Source organism: Perna viridis, chromosome 14 (assembly GCF_037379345.1).
Source record: "Perna viridis isolate PV_CMFRI_1.1 ecotype Kerala chromosome 14, ASM3737934v1, whole genome shotgun sequence".
Taxonomy (NCBI): Eukaryota; Metazoa; Mollusca; class Bivalvia; order Mytilida; family Mytilidae; genus Perna; species Perna viridis.
In genome coordinates, this window is record NC_142458.1 from 9,455,141 (window position 1) to 9,474,107 (window position 18,967).

General features: G+C 33.6%; 1 protein-coding gene across 2 annotated transcripts in view; it reads right to left on the reverse strand.

The window, feature by feature from the left end:
• Window positions 1-18,967, reverse strand: part of LOC148598140 (MAM and LDL-receptor class A domain-containing protein 1-like) — a 156,544-nt gene that overhangs the window by 86,133 nt on the left and 51,444 nt on the right. For both annotated transcript variants that reach the window (XM_088562174.1, XM_088562173.1), the window contains 12 exons: window positions 17,986-18,042; window positions 16,184-16,356; window positions 14,537-14,705; window positions 13,342-13,473; window positions 12,000-12,134; window positions 10,270-10,414; window positions 9,138-9,310; window positions 7,041-7,132; window positions 3,802-3,928; window positions 2,327-2,505; window positions 2,028-2,103; window positions 681-769 (listed from right to left, as the gene is read on the reverse strand). In XM_088562174.1, the coding sequence (XP_088418300.1) occupies window positions 681-769; window positions 2,028-2,103; window positions 2,327-2,505; window positions 3,802-3,928; window positions 7,041-7,132; window positions 9,138-9,310; window positions 10,270-10,414; window positions 12,000-12,134; window positions 13,342-13,473; window positions 14,537-14,705; window positions 16,184-16,356; window positions 17,986-18,042 (1,547 nt within the window). The remainder of the gene's footprint in view (window positions 1-680; window positions 770-2,027; window positions 2,104-2,326; window positions 2,506-3,801; window positions 3,929-7,040; window positions 7,133-9,137; window positions 9,311-10,269; window positions 10,415-11,999; window positions 12,135-13,341; window positions 13,474-14,536; window positions 14,706-16,183; window positions 16,357-17,985; window positions 18,043-18,967) is intronic.

The following is an 18,967-nucleotide window of genomic DNA, read 5'->3' on the forward strand; positions in this document are numbered from 1 at the left end:
ATTCCATTGTAATTCTGCCATTTTTGTTGCTAAGTGCCCATTGTTGACAAAATACTTTTGATTGTATTTTTCAAAAATTATTTGTGTTGATAAAATTGAAATTTCTCACAAATCTGAACAATATAATGGAAGGTTTGATAACCCCAAATTTTTACATGAAAATAGGTGGTAAATCTTTGGTCAAAGTGTCAACAACCAAAAATTGTCCTGGTAACAGAATCACTGATGGTTTAACAGTGTAAATACTAAAATACAAGATATAAAACTGATCAGATTCAAAATTAAGGTAAACATCATGATTTTTTTTTAAGTTTGGTGCCATATGTACTAATCCTTTGGCAAATCATGCTCTCACTTTACATTGGTAAAAAGTATTGTAACTATTTTGAATAAAAAAAACTTCTTGGTCACATTGTTCACCATTCAATGGTACAATACTATCCCTTTCCATGTGCTCCTAGACTGTTAGATTCTTTCTCAAGGATTTCAACATGGGCAATTTGCATCCTGTTACTCTTCCCAATGAATCTTTGATCTTCTTTATTTCACTTGCTGTCTTCACATCATTCGAGTGATCTTCTTAAAACCTTACAATTTACGCAGCATTGAATCATCAATAATCACTCATCTATCAGTCAAATAGCTGTACAGACTGGGTCAAGAAATTTATAACAACTTACCGTTCTTCTATACCAGGATATACCATTACTACGAGAAGTAAACGAGCACATGCCTTCTGAGCTTTCAAAGGAACAATGCATGTAATCAACTGAAAGAAAAAAAAACATAAAAAAAAAACAATGCCTGCAGATTTCTATTTTTTATTGTTTCAGGAGCAGTTTTTCCCTACATTAAAGGTTTTATACTAAAAAAAATCCTGTCATTTGCAAATGACATAAGTAATGTTTCAAAAAAATAAAATTTAACTTTCATTTTGTCTCATTATTCTTTTAAAGTATTGCATGAACAAAATTTGACAGACACCAACAAGTCTGTCCACTTGCCCATCCTTCCAAACATCCCTAGACAATCAGGTTTAGAGTTCAACAAATCATTTGCAAATCTCTCACATGTAAATCTGGGACTCAAACAATTAAGTGTCAGTCCCTGTAAGAATCAGGCGCTCAGTGAAAGATGGTATGAAAAAATACCATCATTTTGATAGTGTAATTTGACTGTTTGCACCATCAAAATCAAGGAAAACAGACAAGATTTTCCATATCATGCTAGACCATTGAAATGCACTGAAAATGAACATTTCAAGGGCAGATAACTCTGTCAAAAACCTCGTTTTTCTAAGATTCTATACAAAAATTTGTGAGCAAAGCCAATGATGCAGAGATCAAATAGTGATTTTTTTCAAATAGAGAAAGCATCCTTGACTGAAATTAAATTGTCTGATTGGTGGGGTTTTGACATGCATGTTTCTGATTTTTCCCATTTTGCTTGATTCTTACAAAAACATACATTTAAATGTAAAAAATTGAAAGAAATACTTTATAACCTAGGAAAATTGTATGCATTTATTAATGAAATCATGTCATTTTAGCAAAAAATGTGACAGTTACATTACTTATTGTATGTCTAAATTCCAAATGCAAATTATGATTGTTGCAAATTTAATTCATTAGTTAATTCTGCAATAATAAAAACATCACAACAACTTCTAAATACAGTATATGACAAGAACGGATGTGGTAAAGATGTCAAAGCAAAAACAACCCCACTAGGATGAAAATGTCAGCTCAAGGCCACCCATGGGTCTTCAATGAAAGAACAGGAAACCCTCCAAAGACAGAACAGGCTGCAGCTGGCCCAAAAACAACATTATATACAGGTACATCAAAATAGTTGCCCCTAAATACTCTAGCAACATAAAAGTAAACTGAAAGTGAAAATGAAATTAAACATGCAGTGGCCAGAAATTCTTGATTTGGGACAAGCAGGAAAAATTTATGCATTTCAAGACATCAAGACTTTTTATCAATTAATTGCTTTTCACCTCTTCCTTTGGTTAAAATACATACCACATGATCCCTTGGAAAGTTTGATGTTGTCCAAAGCAATATCACCTTGGTAACCAGAGCCCCTGATACCAACAAACTAAAATAGAAAAAGGCTCTACAGTAGTATACATTATTTCAACATAATTCACAGCATAATCAGTTATAAAATGACAATTACATGCTTTAAACACCTTCAATAGCCAGTGGGTGTAAGCTCTGTCCACTGCTCATTGAAAAAACTGAAAAATGTAAGATTTTCACTCATAATTTAGAGGTTTTATAGAAATTTGAGGCAAACTTCACAGTTCAAAAAAACTTACTCTAAACTTGGTCATTCCATTTAAAGGTATTCTATTAAAATGCCACATATTTCCCTGATTATATTTCTTTGACCACACGACAGAGCCACGCGTATCTCCAACTGTTGACACATTAACCTGGAGTTCACTGATGCTACTTCCATACATGTGGTAGTAAAATGATAGACAACGCTGACTTCCTGAAAAGAAATGTATCATACACGGTCAAAATTGCACACGTCTTGCAGCAAATAATTAACCTATGTATCAAAAAAGACATAAAAATCACATGTTTAACTTTACAAGTGATAACAGTATGTTTTTCACAAAAATATGATTGCAATATGTTTCCAAGCCAAACTTTAAATATGAGAACTATATAGTTATCATATGGTAATCATATGAATCAAGCACCATAAGCATATGCATGATTATCATATGTAGCACATTTGGCTGTGTACTGTGCAAAGGGTAATTTCTGCAGGTATTAAAGGTGAAGAGTCACCAAGACCTCGTTTGGGCCAAATACCAAATATGAAAAATGAAGTGCCAAAAAGAGAGATTGATAAAAATATATTAATTGGCTGTGACAGGATGTTGCAAAGAAAATTGTTATGAAAAAAATGGTAACATACAAATTTTAATGTAAAATACTCTTTTAAAATATATTGAACACATTATTTTTACATCATTTTAACAGTAGTTTTATTGAAAATATGTATGTCTGCATTTTCACAAGATGACAGAATTGAATGCTCCATGTAATAGGTATTATCTATCTTAAACATAGTTTTTAAAACTCCTAAAAATAAATATTTCATATATTTAGGGAGAGAATGTTTGTTCAAACAAGCAAGCTGCCTTATACTTGTCCAACACACTTAGAGACTCTGAATGTACAAGCATACAGAATTAACAGCTTAAGGAAAGCATTCTTCCTCACTCAGACACCTTATTCTAACTCTACCCTAAAAAGTAGTCTCTCTACCTCGAAATGTTGCTTAAGTGTCAGTCCTTGTAAGAATCAGGCAGTAGGTGAAACATGGTATAAAAAAACTCATCATTTTGAAAGTGTAATTTGACTATTTGCACCATCAGAATCAAGGGAAACAGACAAGATTTTCCATATCAAGCTGGGCCATTGAGTTACAATTTCATTGAAATGCACTGAAAATGAACATTGCGAGGGCAGTCAACTCTGTCAAAAACCACATTTTTCTAAGATTTTATAGAAAAATTTGTGAGCAAAGCCAGTGATGCAGAGATCAAATAATGGTCTTTTCAAATAGAGAAAGTATCTTTGCGTGATATTACAGTGTCAGATTGGTGGATGCATGTTTCAGATTTTTCCCTATTTGCCTGATATTTACAAACACTTACACTAAAAAGTCCATCGTATTAACTGGCATGGAGATTGAATCCATGACCATACACACTTCTGGATTGCTACCGCAAGATCATTAACACAGTAACATAAAAAAAAGAGGCAAACTTACCATCATATATATTATTATTCTCTAAATATGCACTGCTTCCATTATATCCGTTGCTGGTTTCTATATAAATATAGTAAGTTCCATTACTTGCAGAACACGGTCCTGTGGCAGTTGATGATGTACAGCCCTGTAAAAATTAATAAACCAAAGGTCCTATGTAGAAAACTAATCACTGAGTAGTTAATTACCAGTCCACATAAAATTCAGACACTACCAATGGTAAAGTGATTCATGGTTAAGAAAAACCCACTAAACAAATGATGCTTTTTCAGTCTATATATGCTACACATTTACATAACAATAATCATTTCTGCATTCAGATCTGTACATTTTAGAAAAAATCATACATTTATCTCCCACTAAAATCAACCAAATCACACCTAATCAAGAACGATAACTCTTGCAAAGTGCAAATTTCATGTACAATCTAAATAATGTTTATCTTAAAAGTGCAACAACCAAATGAAAGACTAAGACTGGTTATGTGATCAGTAACCGTTTCTGAACAAGAAATAAAAATGAATTTGGTGGGTTCTTGATATGCATGAATCACCTTCTGTCTGATTTTTTTAAAGACTATTACTTAATATGCAGGTCTCCTATATGATTTTACAATGCCAAAAAAAAAGCCAAAATGGTGCAATGTTAACATGAGAAACAGAACAATAAAATTCAGATATGAAAAATATGAATTTGGTTTTTTGCGGGAAAAAAATATGTCTGAAGTCCATTTTAAAGATTTTAAACATTTTACAAGAATGTAGAAAGTCATTGGTAAACAGGAAGTTGTTGTCAATTTTTTTCTGAAAATGGATCCCACCATATGACATACTCTGATGGAATTATTGTTTGTGGAGTACCAATTTTCGTGGTTTTTGTGGATAGGCCAAACCACAAAATTTGGTTACCAACAAAGAGGAGATTACCATTGAAGTGTATACTGAAAACCTCCAGACCATGAATTCAAGAAATCACCAACTTGTGTTTCTTCCCTTATCCATGAAAATTGGCATCCATGAATTAAAGTACTTTTACAGTACTTAAAGAAGAATGTGTTAACATTAAAACCCATTGTGATGAGTAGTTGCTGGGAAAATGGCGACAAAAAATTCAAATTTCAAAAATATAAAGTAAAAAAAATAAACAAAGCCAGTAAACATGAAGATATGGTTGATTTTTTTCTAAAAATTAATCCCAGTATATGGCATATCTACAGCAAACTTCGGTAAACCAACGAAAGCCATCACTCAAACAGTCAAACCGGCGATTGAATTCGAATATAATTGATCATTGCCACTATCTTTTATGAATGAATACAATGATGTTAATAAAAACTTTGAAACCGTCAAAAATACATAAACAAACTCTAGAAGATATGTTAACAAAACTTTTTTTAAACTGGAAAGACGTTATCGAGTGTTCTGGAGTTATCGCTTATTTAATATGCAAATTTATATCCATTTATGGTATGTTGTAATACATTCGCACATGGCTCAAATTATAATTAGTTAAGGTGTTATCTAAATGGTTAATTGCAACCAAATTTGCAGGGAACAGTTATTTTTTTATTGTATTTCATAATACCAGGTAATATTTTTTATAAATTACAGCTCGTAATTATGACTAGTTCATCAAATGAATTTCCTGCTTATTTCACACCTGGGTGCCCATGTTTGACATGTTTACGATTTCATACACCTGATGATCTAAGACTTCAGAGCCATTGACACACCATTCAATAAAAAATAATTGAACTCATGGACAAAGTACACTTTAGTAAAAACAACAATATTAATTTAATTCAGAAATATTACACTTGGTAACATCGTTGAATAATATTCTGCTGAAAACAACCCGCTCAACTCAGATCTTTGGTGACAACTACGATATAAATTTATATACTCTAAAGAACAATGATACACACCTTCCCAAATGCACTCTTAACCATGAAAAAGCATTCAATTATTCTGTACATCTGTCTGCATTATATGAACATTTTTAATGTAGGTTTATATACGTTTGTTCTCCCCATCCTGGTTCCCCTAACTTCACAGTTATATTTAGATAGACATGCACAAGTCACATGACCTATGCATGATGTCATGGAATTTTAGACTGAGGCAGCTGGACCCCAAACAAAATTCAGTGAATTTCGCTTGATGGAATATAGCTTTCCAAACTTCATATTTATTGGACTTCAGTAGCCATTTTATTTTCATGTAGTGCATCTATTCGTAGCACATGTTAAGGAAATCATGTTGTATTTTTATTACACATGAACGATGCCTCCAAAGTCAAGCAGCAGGGGTCGCAATGTGCATCCTAATTTACCGTGTAATTTTTCATTACCAGAAAATTGGACTGCTGCTCAGCTTAAAACTGAGTTTAATGGGAACGTGTGCTGATCTCACTTGATTTCATTGTATAAATCATATGCTCATACACAGGAGGTAACCATAAGAGCCAGATATTGTAACGGCTGTAACTATACCTGTGAGGCCGTCAGATGGAACAATGGAGATTATAATGGCCGAAATAGAACTTCCGGTAGTGCATGAAATGAATCATAATAAAAACAATGAACTTTTCAGCCAACGCCAACGCTAAACAAGTGTACCCCACTCCTTTGGAGCAGGAGTTTAATCATTCTCTGAGTGAATTAAACCTTTTCAAAAGTTCCATGCATGTGTTTTTCTAATTTTACAGAACAGACAGACAAGTACTGTGAAAGTACTAATGTTCATGGGGTACAAAAATTTGTGGATTTTGCGGGTAGGCCAAACCACAAATTTGGTTCCCAATGAAAAAAAAAGATTTCCATTGATGTGCATACTGAAAACTTCAAAACTATGAATTCAAGAATCTATGAATTTGTGTTTCTTTCCTAATCCACGAAAATTGATATCCACGAATTAAAGTACTTCCACTCAACGTTCTCTTTTCAATTCAGAGCATCAGAACTGTTTAACTGATCCATATTTTCTAGATGTACTTAATGAAAAATGTCAGTAATTTCCTGGGCTTTGTGTTTTTTTTTTAACACAAGCATTATGGAAGGATTCACAATCATACAAAATTTGAACAAAATCTGTTGATGGTTTCCCAGAGGTACTGCATCCATAAATGGATAGACAATGGTATTTCTTTGTCCCCTTTAGCATTGCAATTGGCAGTCAAAATTTGTAAAAAATATAAAATATTCATAAAGGTCCTATTGCTGGTTTTAAGTAAAAACTTACTCTATTTCTTATCCATGATATACCATTAGATATTGAACTGAAGGAACACATGCCTTCTGCACTTTCAAAGGAACAAAGCAGTTCAACATTATCTGAAAGTAAAAAGAAAGAAAATTTGAGCTTTGAAACACCACAAGGCAAATTATCTGTAATATAATAAGAATAGGTATGGTGAATATGTCAAAGAGACAACAACCCCACCTTGATGAAAATGCCATCCACCCGTTGGTCTTCAATGAACTATGAGGTAACCCTCACACAACAGGATAGGTTGCATCTGGCACCAAAACATCATTATACACAGGTACAGGTGTCATACGCAAGTAACATATAAATAAAGGTGAGATTGCAACAAGACATACAGAGGCCAGAAATTCCTGACATTAAATAGTCATTCCAGAGGTTTATTACTGAAGAAGGTTGTTGCGTAGGTCAACAATGCACGCAGGAATTTTCATAAGGAATCCAATAGGAATACTCAAAATCAGACCTATTCTACATCATTTTGAATAAAGTTTGTATCACGCTAGAACTCTAACAAATAGGCTTCTGGAACATGGTTATGTTGCTACAAGATTGAAGGCATCACTACAGAAGTTCTATGGTCGTCATCATGAACTCGTGGATCATTATAGCGTATCCATCTGCACCATGAAAACTGATTTATTCAACGGGTCATAGTTTTCCTTTCCTTGTTTGTCTACCCCAGACTTAACTTTTTATGAGCAACTCAGCGGGTTTTTCTAGAAAAGCAGAGGATGCTTACCCTACTGGTGCACCTGGTCCATGCTCCCAGTTTTTAGTGGAGTCCAAGTTGCTCATTTGCTTTTGTTACTTTGTATGTACAGTACACTGAAGCTCATTATAATTTATCTGGAGTAGGTAAAAATTACCTAATACTGTAGAAGTACTTTTATTTGCAGATACCAATTTTCATGGATTTTGAAGTTTTTAATATATACATCAATAGGAATCTCTCACTTGTTGTATGGTCCACGCACGAAAACTGCAAAAATTGGTAATCCGTGAACAATAGTACTTTCACAGTATATAATACAGTACAACTTCTATTCAGTGGTCAATGTTGAGGAGAGGTAAATGTAACATCTAAAGAGAGGGGACCGTTCAAAAGAAATTTTACATGTGCAAAGTGACATGATGAATATAAATGTGTGCATGAGTCTACATTGTATGTACCAGAACTGTGAAAGTGCTTTAATTCGTGGATACACATTTTCATTGATTAGGGAAGATAAGCAAGTTCATGGAATCTTGAATTCGTGGTTTTGAGGTTTTCAATATAAACATCAATGTGAATACCCTTCATGAAAATTGGTACCCCACGAACAATATAGTACTTTCACAGTATTTTGTTTCGCAATAGGAAGTTGTTGTACTCTGCAGTGAGTGTACGGCAAGAGTCAATATTTTCTGACCTGACCAAGGCATTTCATCCCTATCAAATGAAATTATGTTCACTTATATATTACCTTATATTGAGTAGATTGCCTTTTGACAATTTTCTTTAACAACGCGTTAACATGCTTTTTAACAAAATCAACCAGGCCAACCCATTAATAACTCATTGACCCCTTAAGACAACCTCACTTAATAACCTGTAATACTTTTTGTAATTTACAATGAAAAAGGTTCTTAATTTATATCAAGTTTAAAATGTAGACACAAATAATGGCTTTTATAAACAAGCAAAATGTCTTTTAGGACATAAACAGGACTGAATGCTGTAAACTTTAAAAGAAGTGTCTGCCAAATGGATTTAAACTATGTAGGGAAAGCAATCAGGTGGGATCAGAAGTGGCCATTCATTGAAAGGCAAGTTCAACTGTATACTGTAAAATTGGAAATATTTGCTACATTCCCGCTGAGAAAATATCGACAAAAATCGCCAACAAGCAAAAGTTTGGTTTTCAATATTAAAATTATAAGAGGTGACTGAAGACCCGCACTGACTCTAACATTTTCCCACACACAAAATGTTTGGCCTTCTTAAACGCAAAAAAAATCAATCATCCTGCAAATATTTCCACGTTGACAGTATACAATACCTGCAATAGTACTAGTTAGATGAAAATTTACCTGTTGAGCAGCGTACACCAACATCATAGTTATGATTATTGTAGTAACTATATCTTGAGCATTCTTCTATACTAGATTCCCAACCACTGCATATGATACGGCCGTACCAAACTGGCATAGAACTTGGTCCTGGTCCAAAATAGGCATAATAAACAGGTTCTGCACCATAACGACTGAAATTACATAAGTTTAATCAACTTAATCAAATTTGCTGTTGCAAAGTCTTATTTTACATAATGTCATTAGTACATTACCAAATTTCTCATTGCCAATGAAATTTAATCACCTGAAGAAAAATATCGGCAGATTAGAGTTCACTTCATCCCCACTGTTACACCTGGTCTCCGTTTCTGTAATTTTAGTAGAGTCTGGATTGCTTATGTACTTCTTTTTCTTTTTACATGAAATTTTGGTTTTTTATGTTGTGTTTTCCCTCTCCAGTCTTTATTCTTGTATTATATTCTTTTTATCCTTGGATTGTATTTTTGATTTTCACTCAAATCTTGGTTCCCTTGTTTGACAGATCGATGACCGTTGACCGATTGATCACTGACGGATCGATGACAGATGACCAGTGACTGATCTGATCACAGTTTTGTTTAATGTAAAATGACGTAATATATGTTTTAAATAAAAGAAATGTACAATAAAAGTATAAATCGATGTTTAAATGTATTGTGTTATGTACATGTGTGCAAAATTGACAAAGAAAACAATAAAAACCGTAAAATACAATGACTGCTCTGTGGTCACGTGATGTGACCACCAGTTTAATGGATCAGGTTGATGGATCGATGACTGACCGGAGACTGATCGGTAATCGATGACCGATTGCAATTTTTTGTTGCACAGATTGGTTCAAATACTGTATGGCTTCTAAAGCAGCAACTCAACCGAACAGAAAAACTGTTACAATTTTTTTTAAATTTTTTTTTTATTTATTTTCAAGGTCACTTATAATGCATCAATTAGGGATGGAGTAGCTTCACTTCGCTTATTAGGAGTAACATAATGAAGTCAGACAGGTTAGAATTTCTGGAGGACAGATAAAAAAAACAGACCTAAGGATGAGCAGAGGATGAACGGATTGACTTTGCCTCTACTGTTATGATTAAACTAAGTCTAAACATACCTAAATCCAAGCTGGTTGCAGACGACACCTGCAGCAACTGAAGTAAAGTAACCTGTACTGTATGCTGAAACTGTTCCCCAGGTGCCATTAACCTTGACCTCTAACCTGCCCTCAGTACAATCTGACCCATTCACAAGGCGTACAGCTGTAAAATAATTCATGATATACATACTTAACATTGAATAGTCATTCCAGAGGTTTATTACAGAAGAAGGTTGCGGCGTGGGTAAAAAAATGCACTCAGGAATCTTCATAAGGAATCCAATAGGAATATTCAAAATCTGACCTATTATAAATCATTTTGAAGAAAGACCTATTTTACTCCTTTGGCCCCTTTTTGGAGAAGGTACAAGACCAGTGACTCCGTTTTATATATAGCAAGCTTTCCCCAGCAGCAAGAAATAATATATCAAAATTTCGTGAGATTTGGTTTACTTGACAACTACAATATTTCCCACGAAAACCAAAAATATGACAACAACAACAAATTGACAGCATTACTACCTAGTACATATTTTTTACAGTCTTATAAAAGCAGAATAAATGGACCTTAAAAGACAACCTATTCCACTCTATTCAGATGACCTTTTTCAAAATCTTGAGGTTTTTACCAGTGTATAACACTTTCATAATCATAAAAGAGGAAATCTGATTGGCTGGTGTGAAAGGTCATCAGAAAGTAGAAATCTGATTGGCTGGTGTGAAAGGTCATCAGAAAGTAGAAAGGAGTGTGGTTAGATGTAGTGTCACTGAATGGAACAATTGATAGGTCTAATTTTAATTCAATTGGAAATTTTCATGGCAGGGTTATCTTTGCAGTTTTCAGAATAACAGCTATTAAACAAATATTAGATTGTTGAGTACATATTGTTTCAGGTATGTTATAAGACAATATAAAAAATTATCACAACTTTAAAAAAAACTGTGCAAAAGTAGATTGACCACAGAAACAGCACCAAATAAAAGAAGGCATGAACATTTTCTGCATTTACAGTATGCATTTTATGGAACTGAAACATTGCCTTACAAAAAGAAGTTAAAAAGAAGACAGACACCTCCTATGTATAGACTTTAAGTGCTATTCTCTGTGAAAAATCAGATAGTGGAAGCATCATGGTTGACAAAAAAAAAACACACAAGTCATTCCATGAAATATTATTCAGTGTTTGAAGTGCAGAAAATTGGCATCAGTAATTCAAGGTATAAATTATATGAAATGCATTGCAATTTCCTCATTGAAGGGAGAGAAATCACTTTTTCCCCAATCATTCTTTTGTAACTTTGAACTCGTTTTTCTGCATCATCTAACATTTCTTAGAATCTTTCTTCATAGACCATAATCTATGATCTGCATTGTCAAATTATTGTGTTTTTCTGAACATTATTTTTCAATTTTCCCAGCACTTAAAATGCCAACAGGTATGGCTAAAATGCAAAATGTTGTTTTTTGTATTCTTTTTTATTTGTTTTGCGTTTTTACTATATAGATTTGGTCGATTTTCATCTTCAATGAATAACTTGAATTCATATGTTTTGGAGCTTTTTACAGCTTGCTTTATGATATTGGGTTTGCCCATCATTGAAGACTATGGGGTGACCAGTAGACGTTACATTGTTTGTTGCTTGGTATTTGGAGAATTACTGTCTCATTGGCAATCATATCACATCTCCTATTTTTATATCAAACCTGAATAAAGATTTTAAAAATACACAGAAAGAAAAATACTTACTCTGTCCATTATCAACAGGTGGTCTGATTGTAGGACGAATTGTTGTAGGCCATGTAAAATTTGATGTTGTAGTTTGTGTTGATGGCCGCATTGTTGTATTAAGAGTTGTTGGCTGTTGACTTGTTATAACAGTGTCTGAAAGTGGTTAGATAAATTCAAGTACTAATTGTAGTAAGAATCAGGCAATAGTTATAGTACATTTACATGTAAATCACTGCAACAACCAATCTTCACACAGTGATATGAATTAAGCACAGCCTACAACCAAGCATCACACTAAAACATTTTGCTTACATTTGTAAAATCATAGTAAAAAGGAACAATAACTGATAGGGGCAACCCAGGATAGATAAATGGTTGTCCATTTTTTTTTTTTAAGTAGTTCAGCATACAGGGTCTAGATACTGTAAATAACTTAAATAACTCTTTTTTTAATTTTTTCTTGGTTTTTGAACAGAATATTTTAATTTTAAACTAATATAAAGGCTACATTCACTGCGAATTTATTGCCCTGACCCATTTCTGCGGGCTTGTCTGATACCTATTTTGGTATGACTTAAAGTATATCGTTAGCTTCACATACGATGCTTGATATTAAGACTACAACACTCATGTTACCTTAGACTCATAGTGGTCTTCTTAAACAACAGCTATATATTGATTTTCACTAGAAGCTGGGAATTTTTAATCGCAGATATTTAGATCTCAAAGAATAAAATTTATTTCTGTATTCATCTTTTTCAGGAAATTATTTGCCAGTTTTTCATAACTTTTCACTGAATTCCTAAGATCTTTGCAAGACTCGTTAAACCAGTGTTTTTCAAAATAGTAATAGAACATAGTGTCTGGTCTTTGTCCCTGAATTACATTCTTTTGATTACCGCTATAACCTTGGTTCCCTTGATTTTTCTAAAAATGTTTATTCTCAGTGCATAATAATGAAATTGTAACTCAATGATCCAGCATAATATGGAAAATCTTGTCAGTTTTCCTTGATTCTGATAATGAAAATAGTCAAACTACACTATCATAATGATGTTTTTATCATACCAAGTTTCACCTACTGCCTGATGCTTACAGGGACTGACATTTAAGTTGCAAGTTAAAGTTAAACAATTAATGGTACAGACATACACATAGATACAGACAGCAACTAAACAGGCTGCTCCCAGGTTTATTTTCACGACAAATTGTAAATGTAAAACCAGTTCTAAGTAATGATGAAAAAACAAAAGTGAAAATAGCATTTTTTTTTCAAAAATGTCATATCTGAAGACAAATTGTACACAAATGACTTATTGTGAAATCTTCTACTTGTGCCAAAGGGCAGTTCTAAACTTACAGTTTTGACAGTAGAGCTCATCAAAGTTATTACTGCAATCTGATTTCCCATCACAAAGATTGTACACAGAAACACATTCCAGTCCCTGATGGGTGACTTCTGATGTACACTGTACATGATCAAATGGACAATCTGTAAATAAGGAAATATTTAAATTACTGTACTTCAGTATTCACTTTCTACAGTACTGTGAAAGTTTTTAAATTCGTTGATACCAATTTTCATGAATTAGAGAAATTTGTGGATTCTTGAATTTGTGGTTTTGAGGTTTTCAACATACACATCAATGGAAATCTCCTTTTCGTTATGAACCAAATTTTGTGGTTTTGCGTACAAACTATAGTAATTTCATAGTAAATCAAATATAACATTATAACTAATTACTCCAAAAGGCCATGATTTTTTTTTACATAGTTTTTACTATTGAGCAGAGAAGTAGCACCCTGTTCGTATAACGTGGTGTTTTTCTCTCTCCGATTCTCATTTGCCAAAGTTCAGATGTTTTCGTTGTTCATGTTTGAATACCGTTAAAATCTGATACAGCATAATCAGAAGACAAAGACAATCAACAATGATCATGGTCGCACAATTTTTTCACGGTTTACGAAGATATCACTATGGTTCAGTATAGTAACTTTATGACCCCTAGATACCAACTATTACTGAAGGTGTTCAACAAAAGCATTCTTTTAAATATATGTTTAAATTGTCTATTCACACAAATGTATAGAACCTATATTGTTGTTTAAATAACACAGGCAAAATAATATCACATGATTTTCATATGAATTAGATGATTTTTAACTGAATTGACCAAATAAAATTTGTGACAGATTTCACATGAAATTAGGGTGAATCGAAACTTCACGTGAATACAATTGACAAATCTAACAGACCCTGCTTTGTACTAGACCGACATGTTCAGATTTTTAAAGTGCTAGCTCACATAAGCAACAACCCGCAGGTAGGCATGTCACACCACAAGAAGTCATCATTCTATCCCCTGATATAATGTGCTAGGTGTAGAAGTTGTGACTACCAACCCTAAAGTTCTTGGTGTGACTCAGCCAGGAATCGAACCAACGATCTCCTGTACTGGAGACAAGCACGCTATCCAGAGACCACCAAGGGGTATGTGTTGTCTTCCATAACTGTATTCATAACAATACGGTAGTCAAAAACTATGTAACCTTACCTTTTATTTCACCAGCGTATGTAGCAACAAAACCAGAATGAGTAATACTAGAGTCTGAAGAGAATAACACCAGCATCTCGTTTCCCGTAGAAGAAACAGTAAAGGGTGTAGTTTTTGACCCAGAAGAGTAATACAATCTTGGGTAAGATGAAGATGCACCATCATAAACCTGTAAAAATATAGATTAAAAAAATGTACAAACTTGGCAGATCTTACTGTATGGGTGGCACAGAGTAAATTCTATCCCACCATTCTTTTTTTCCAAACTCGTTATAGGGTTTAAGATGAGGGATTTCTCTGTATTAAAGTGGATGACTCAGCAAATTTCCCTAACAAACTAGTTTAATTATGTCAAAAACCATCATCTATTTCATCAACTCCCATATCTATAACATCAACTTCCATCATCTATTTCATCAACTCCCATATCTATAACATCAACTTCCATCATCTATTTCATCAACTCCCATATCTATAACATCAACTTCCATCATCTATTTCATCAACTCCCATATCTATAACATCAACTTCCATCATCTATTACATCAACTCCAATCATTGATTCCAATCCATTACATCAACTTCCATCATCTATTCCAACCCATTACACCAACCCTTATCAACTACTTAGTCAGTCTATCAACTCCAATCATCTATAACATCAACTTCCATCATCTATTCCAACCCATTACACCAACCCTTATCAACTACTTAGTCAGTCTATCAACTCCAATCATCTATAACATCAACTTCCATCATCTATTCCAACCCATTACACCAACCCTTATCAACTACTTAGTCAGTCTATCAACTCCAATCATCTATAACATCAACTTCCATCATCTATTACATCAACTCAAATCATCAATTCAAATCCATTACATTAACCCCCATCATCTACTTGGTACATCATGCTGTCGAAGTACTTTAATTTTGTTGATACCAATATTTGTAGATTAGGGAAGAAACACAAGTCTGCAGATTCTTGAATTCGTGGTTTTGAGGTTTTCAGTTAACACATCTATGGAAATCTCTTTTTCCTTGGGAACTGAATTCCGTAGTTTGGCCTACCCACCAAAACCACGAAAATTGATACCCCAAGAACAATAGTACTTTTACAGTATCAAATCCCATCATCTATTACACCAACTCTCAACATCTAATACATCAACTCCCACCATCTATTACACCAACACCCACCATCTATTACACCAACTCTCAACATCTACTACATCAACTCCCACCATCTATTACATTATCTCCCACCATCTATTACATCAACTCCCACCATCTATTACACCAACTCTCAACATCTACTACATCAACTCCCACCATCTATTACATTATCTCCCACCATCTATTACATCAACACCCACCATCTATTACACCAACTCTCAACATCTACTACATCAACTCCCACCATCTATTACATTATCTCCCACCATCTATTACATCAACTCCCACCATCTATTACATTATCTCCCACCATCTATTACATCAACTCCCACCATCTATTACATCAACTCCCACCATCTATTACATTATCTCCCACCATCTATTACACCAACTCTCAACATCTATTACATCAACTCCCACCATCTATTGTATCAACTTCCATCATCTATAAAAGTGAATAATGGTGCCTACTGTCACATAATCATATCCACTTTCAGTATTGAAATGAGTGAAGGTCAAGGTTATAATGTAAGCATGCGGTAACGTCAAATAATAGGAGCAGGAGGCACTGCTGGGATAGGATCCAGGCCAACCAGGAGATGCAAAAACTCCAGATAAGCCACTGTAATAACCACCACAAGTACCTGGAAAAACAATTGAGCAAAATATAAAGTTGCATTGAGTATAACTCCACAAGTAAACATAAGCGTCAGTCCCTGTAAGAATCAGGCAATAGGTGAAACATGATATGAAAAAAACCATTATTTTGATAGTGTAATTTGAATATTTGCACCATCAGAATCAAGGAAAACAGACAAGATTTTCCATATCATGCTGGACAATTGAGTTAAAACTTAATTGAAATATTTTTCAAAGATTCTATTGAAAAATGTCTGCGCAAAGCAAGTGATGCAGAGATCAAATAATGGTCTTTTCAAATAAAGAATGTATCCTTGAGTGAAATTATATTGTCTGATCGGTGGGTTTATGACATGAATGTTTCTGATTTTTTCCATTTTGCCTGATTCTAACAAACACTTACACTTTCACATTAAAAGGTAGTTCATTGATTATAGGTGCAGTGTTCTAGGATTTTTCAGAAATTGAGGTTTCCTTGGGGAAAAATCCATATAAAATCAACTTCCCCACAGTCAATGACTGCTTTTCTAATAAAACAAATCCTTACAGCATATGAAGTCTTCAACTTGCCATGGGAAAGTGTAACTAAGTACCTAACTTTCCCTGACCCAAATTTCACTTGCCACGGGTAACGGGAAATAGGAATCCTAGAACACTGACTAAGTACCTAATTTTCCCTGACCCAAATTTCATTTGCCGCGGGTAACAGGAAATAGGAATCCTAGAGCAATGAGTTGATTAATATTTTGATTTGTCTGGTTTTCAGTGCTTCTTATATACAGTTTACTTCTGAATCTTTTAAAAACTTCCAAAGTATTTGATTGTAATACAGCTGTTCGACCTTGATTTATTCATACAGTACACCAAGCAATGGAGGGCAGATTTTTTTCAATTTTATCTGTTTTGTCTCACATATATTCAATACATCAAGAAAACAACAAAAAAGCTATTTGAATTTTTCTTCAGGCATCTTTGGTGTACATATATTTTACTGTTTATATAATGAAAAAGTATGGGAATATTTGCCCGCCATTTTCCCAAAGTGCATTTCAACTAAGTCTGATCCATCAACAATCTTAAAAAAGGGCAACTTTACAAACACTCAGATGGTTACAGTACCTGAACCGATCCATGCAACAAAAATCGGTTCCGATCAGTCATCGATCCGTCAAACCGATCTATCAAACCGGTGATGGCATCATGTGACCAGAGTGGTCAATATAGTTTCCGGTTTTCGGTGTTTGCTCTGTCAATTTTACACATATTTACACAATGCAATAAATTTAAACATTATTTTATTTATTTTTTTTTACATTTTTAAAAATTTTTAACGAATCATTCGTCATTGCATACAACAAAAGTGTGATCAGATCAGTCAACAGTTATCGGTCTGTCAGCGATCAATGAGTCAACAGTCATCAATCCGTCAAACCATTCCACGGATCAGTTCAAGGACTGTATTACAGGAAGTTTTGAAGTATAAATACTAGGAAAATACAATAATTTTTTTTTCTTCATGTACTAAACCCTATACACATTTTGCCTGATTCTCAGACAGAGAAGTATTTAAAAGTGTTTGCACTTCATGGAACGGTGGTAAAATGTGTGGATTCACTGGAGATAGTATGCCTTACCTATTGGAGCTGTTGTGGATGTAGAAGGAACAGATGTCGTAGTAGAGTTCACGGGAACTGAAAAAAATATATACGAAAACCATATGTATATAAATAATATAGACATACATGTAGAGTGACACCTGTCTAAACCAAACACTGAATAAACCATTAACCTGTCTAAACCAGGTACTTTGATATCTCCCTTTGTATTGGTTTATTCTGAACCTCTATAAACTAGACACCTATCAAAACTGTACAAATTCTACAGTCTACAAAAATGTTCAGTTTGGAAAGATTTTACTGTAGTTTTTAAAGTTATAGACAACATATGTCTAGAAAAAGATACCTTACTCAATATGAAAATCAGCTCAGAAAACTAAAATGTTTTTGAAATAAAGATGATCACAACTGACAGCTATTCAAACTTGAAAGATAGTGTCCAATAGATTAAATAAAAAAATATCTTGGGAATGCTAATTTTACAAACATCTTGGATAATGCATTAAAATCTCAGCATTTGTTTTCTTCATGTGCTACACCTTGTACACATTTTGCCTAATTCTTAGACAGAAAATTACTTAATCAACAAATTTTGTAATACATTATATTATTAAGTGTAAGTATTTGTAAGAATCTGGCAAAATGGGAAAATTAAAAAAAACGTGCATTTATAACCCCATTAATCTGACAATTTAATTTCACTCAAGGATGCTTTTCCAATTTGAAAAGACCATTTTTTAATCTCTGCATCTCCAGATTTGTACAGAAATTTTTCAACACAATGTTAGAAAAATTAGGTTTTTTGACAGAGTTCCCTGACCTTGATATGTTCAATGGAAATACAACTTAATTTACAAAAATGATATGAAAAGTTCTGTCTGTTTTCCTTGATTCTGATGCTGCAAATAGTCAAATTAAACATTCCAAATAGTGGCTGCCTGATTCTTTCAGGGACTGACATGATACTTGGTTTAAATGTCTATCTGTAAGAAGCTAAGTA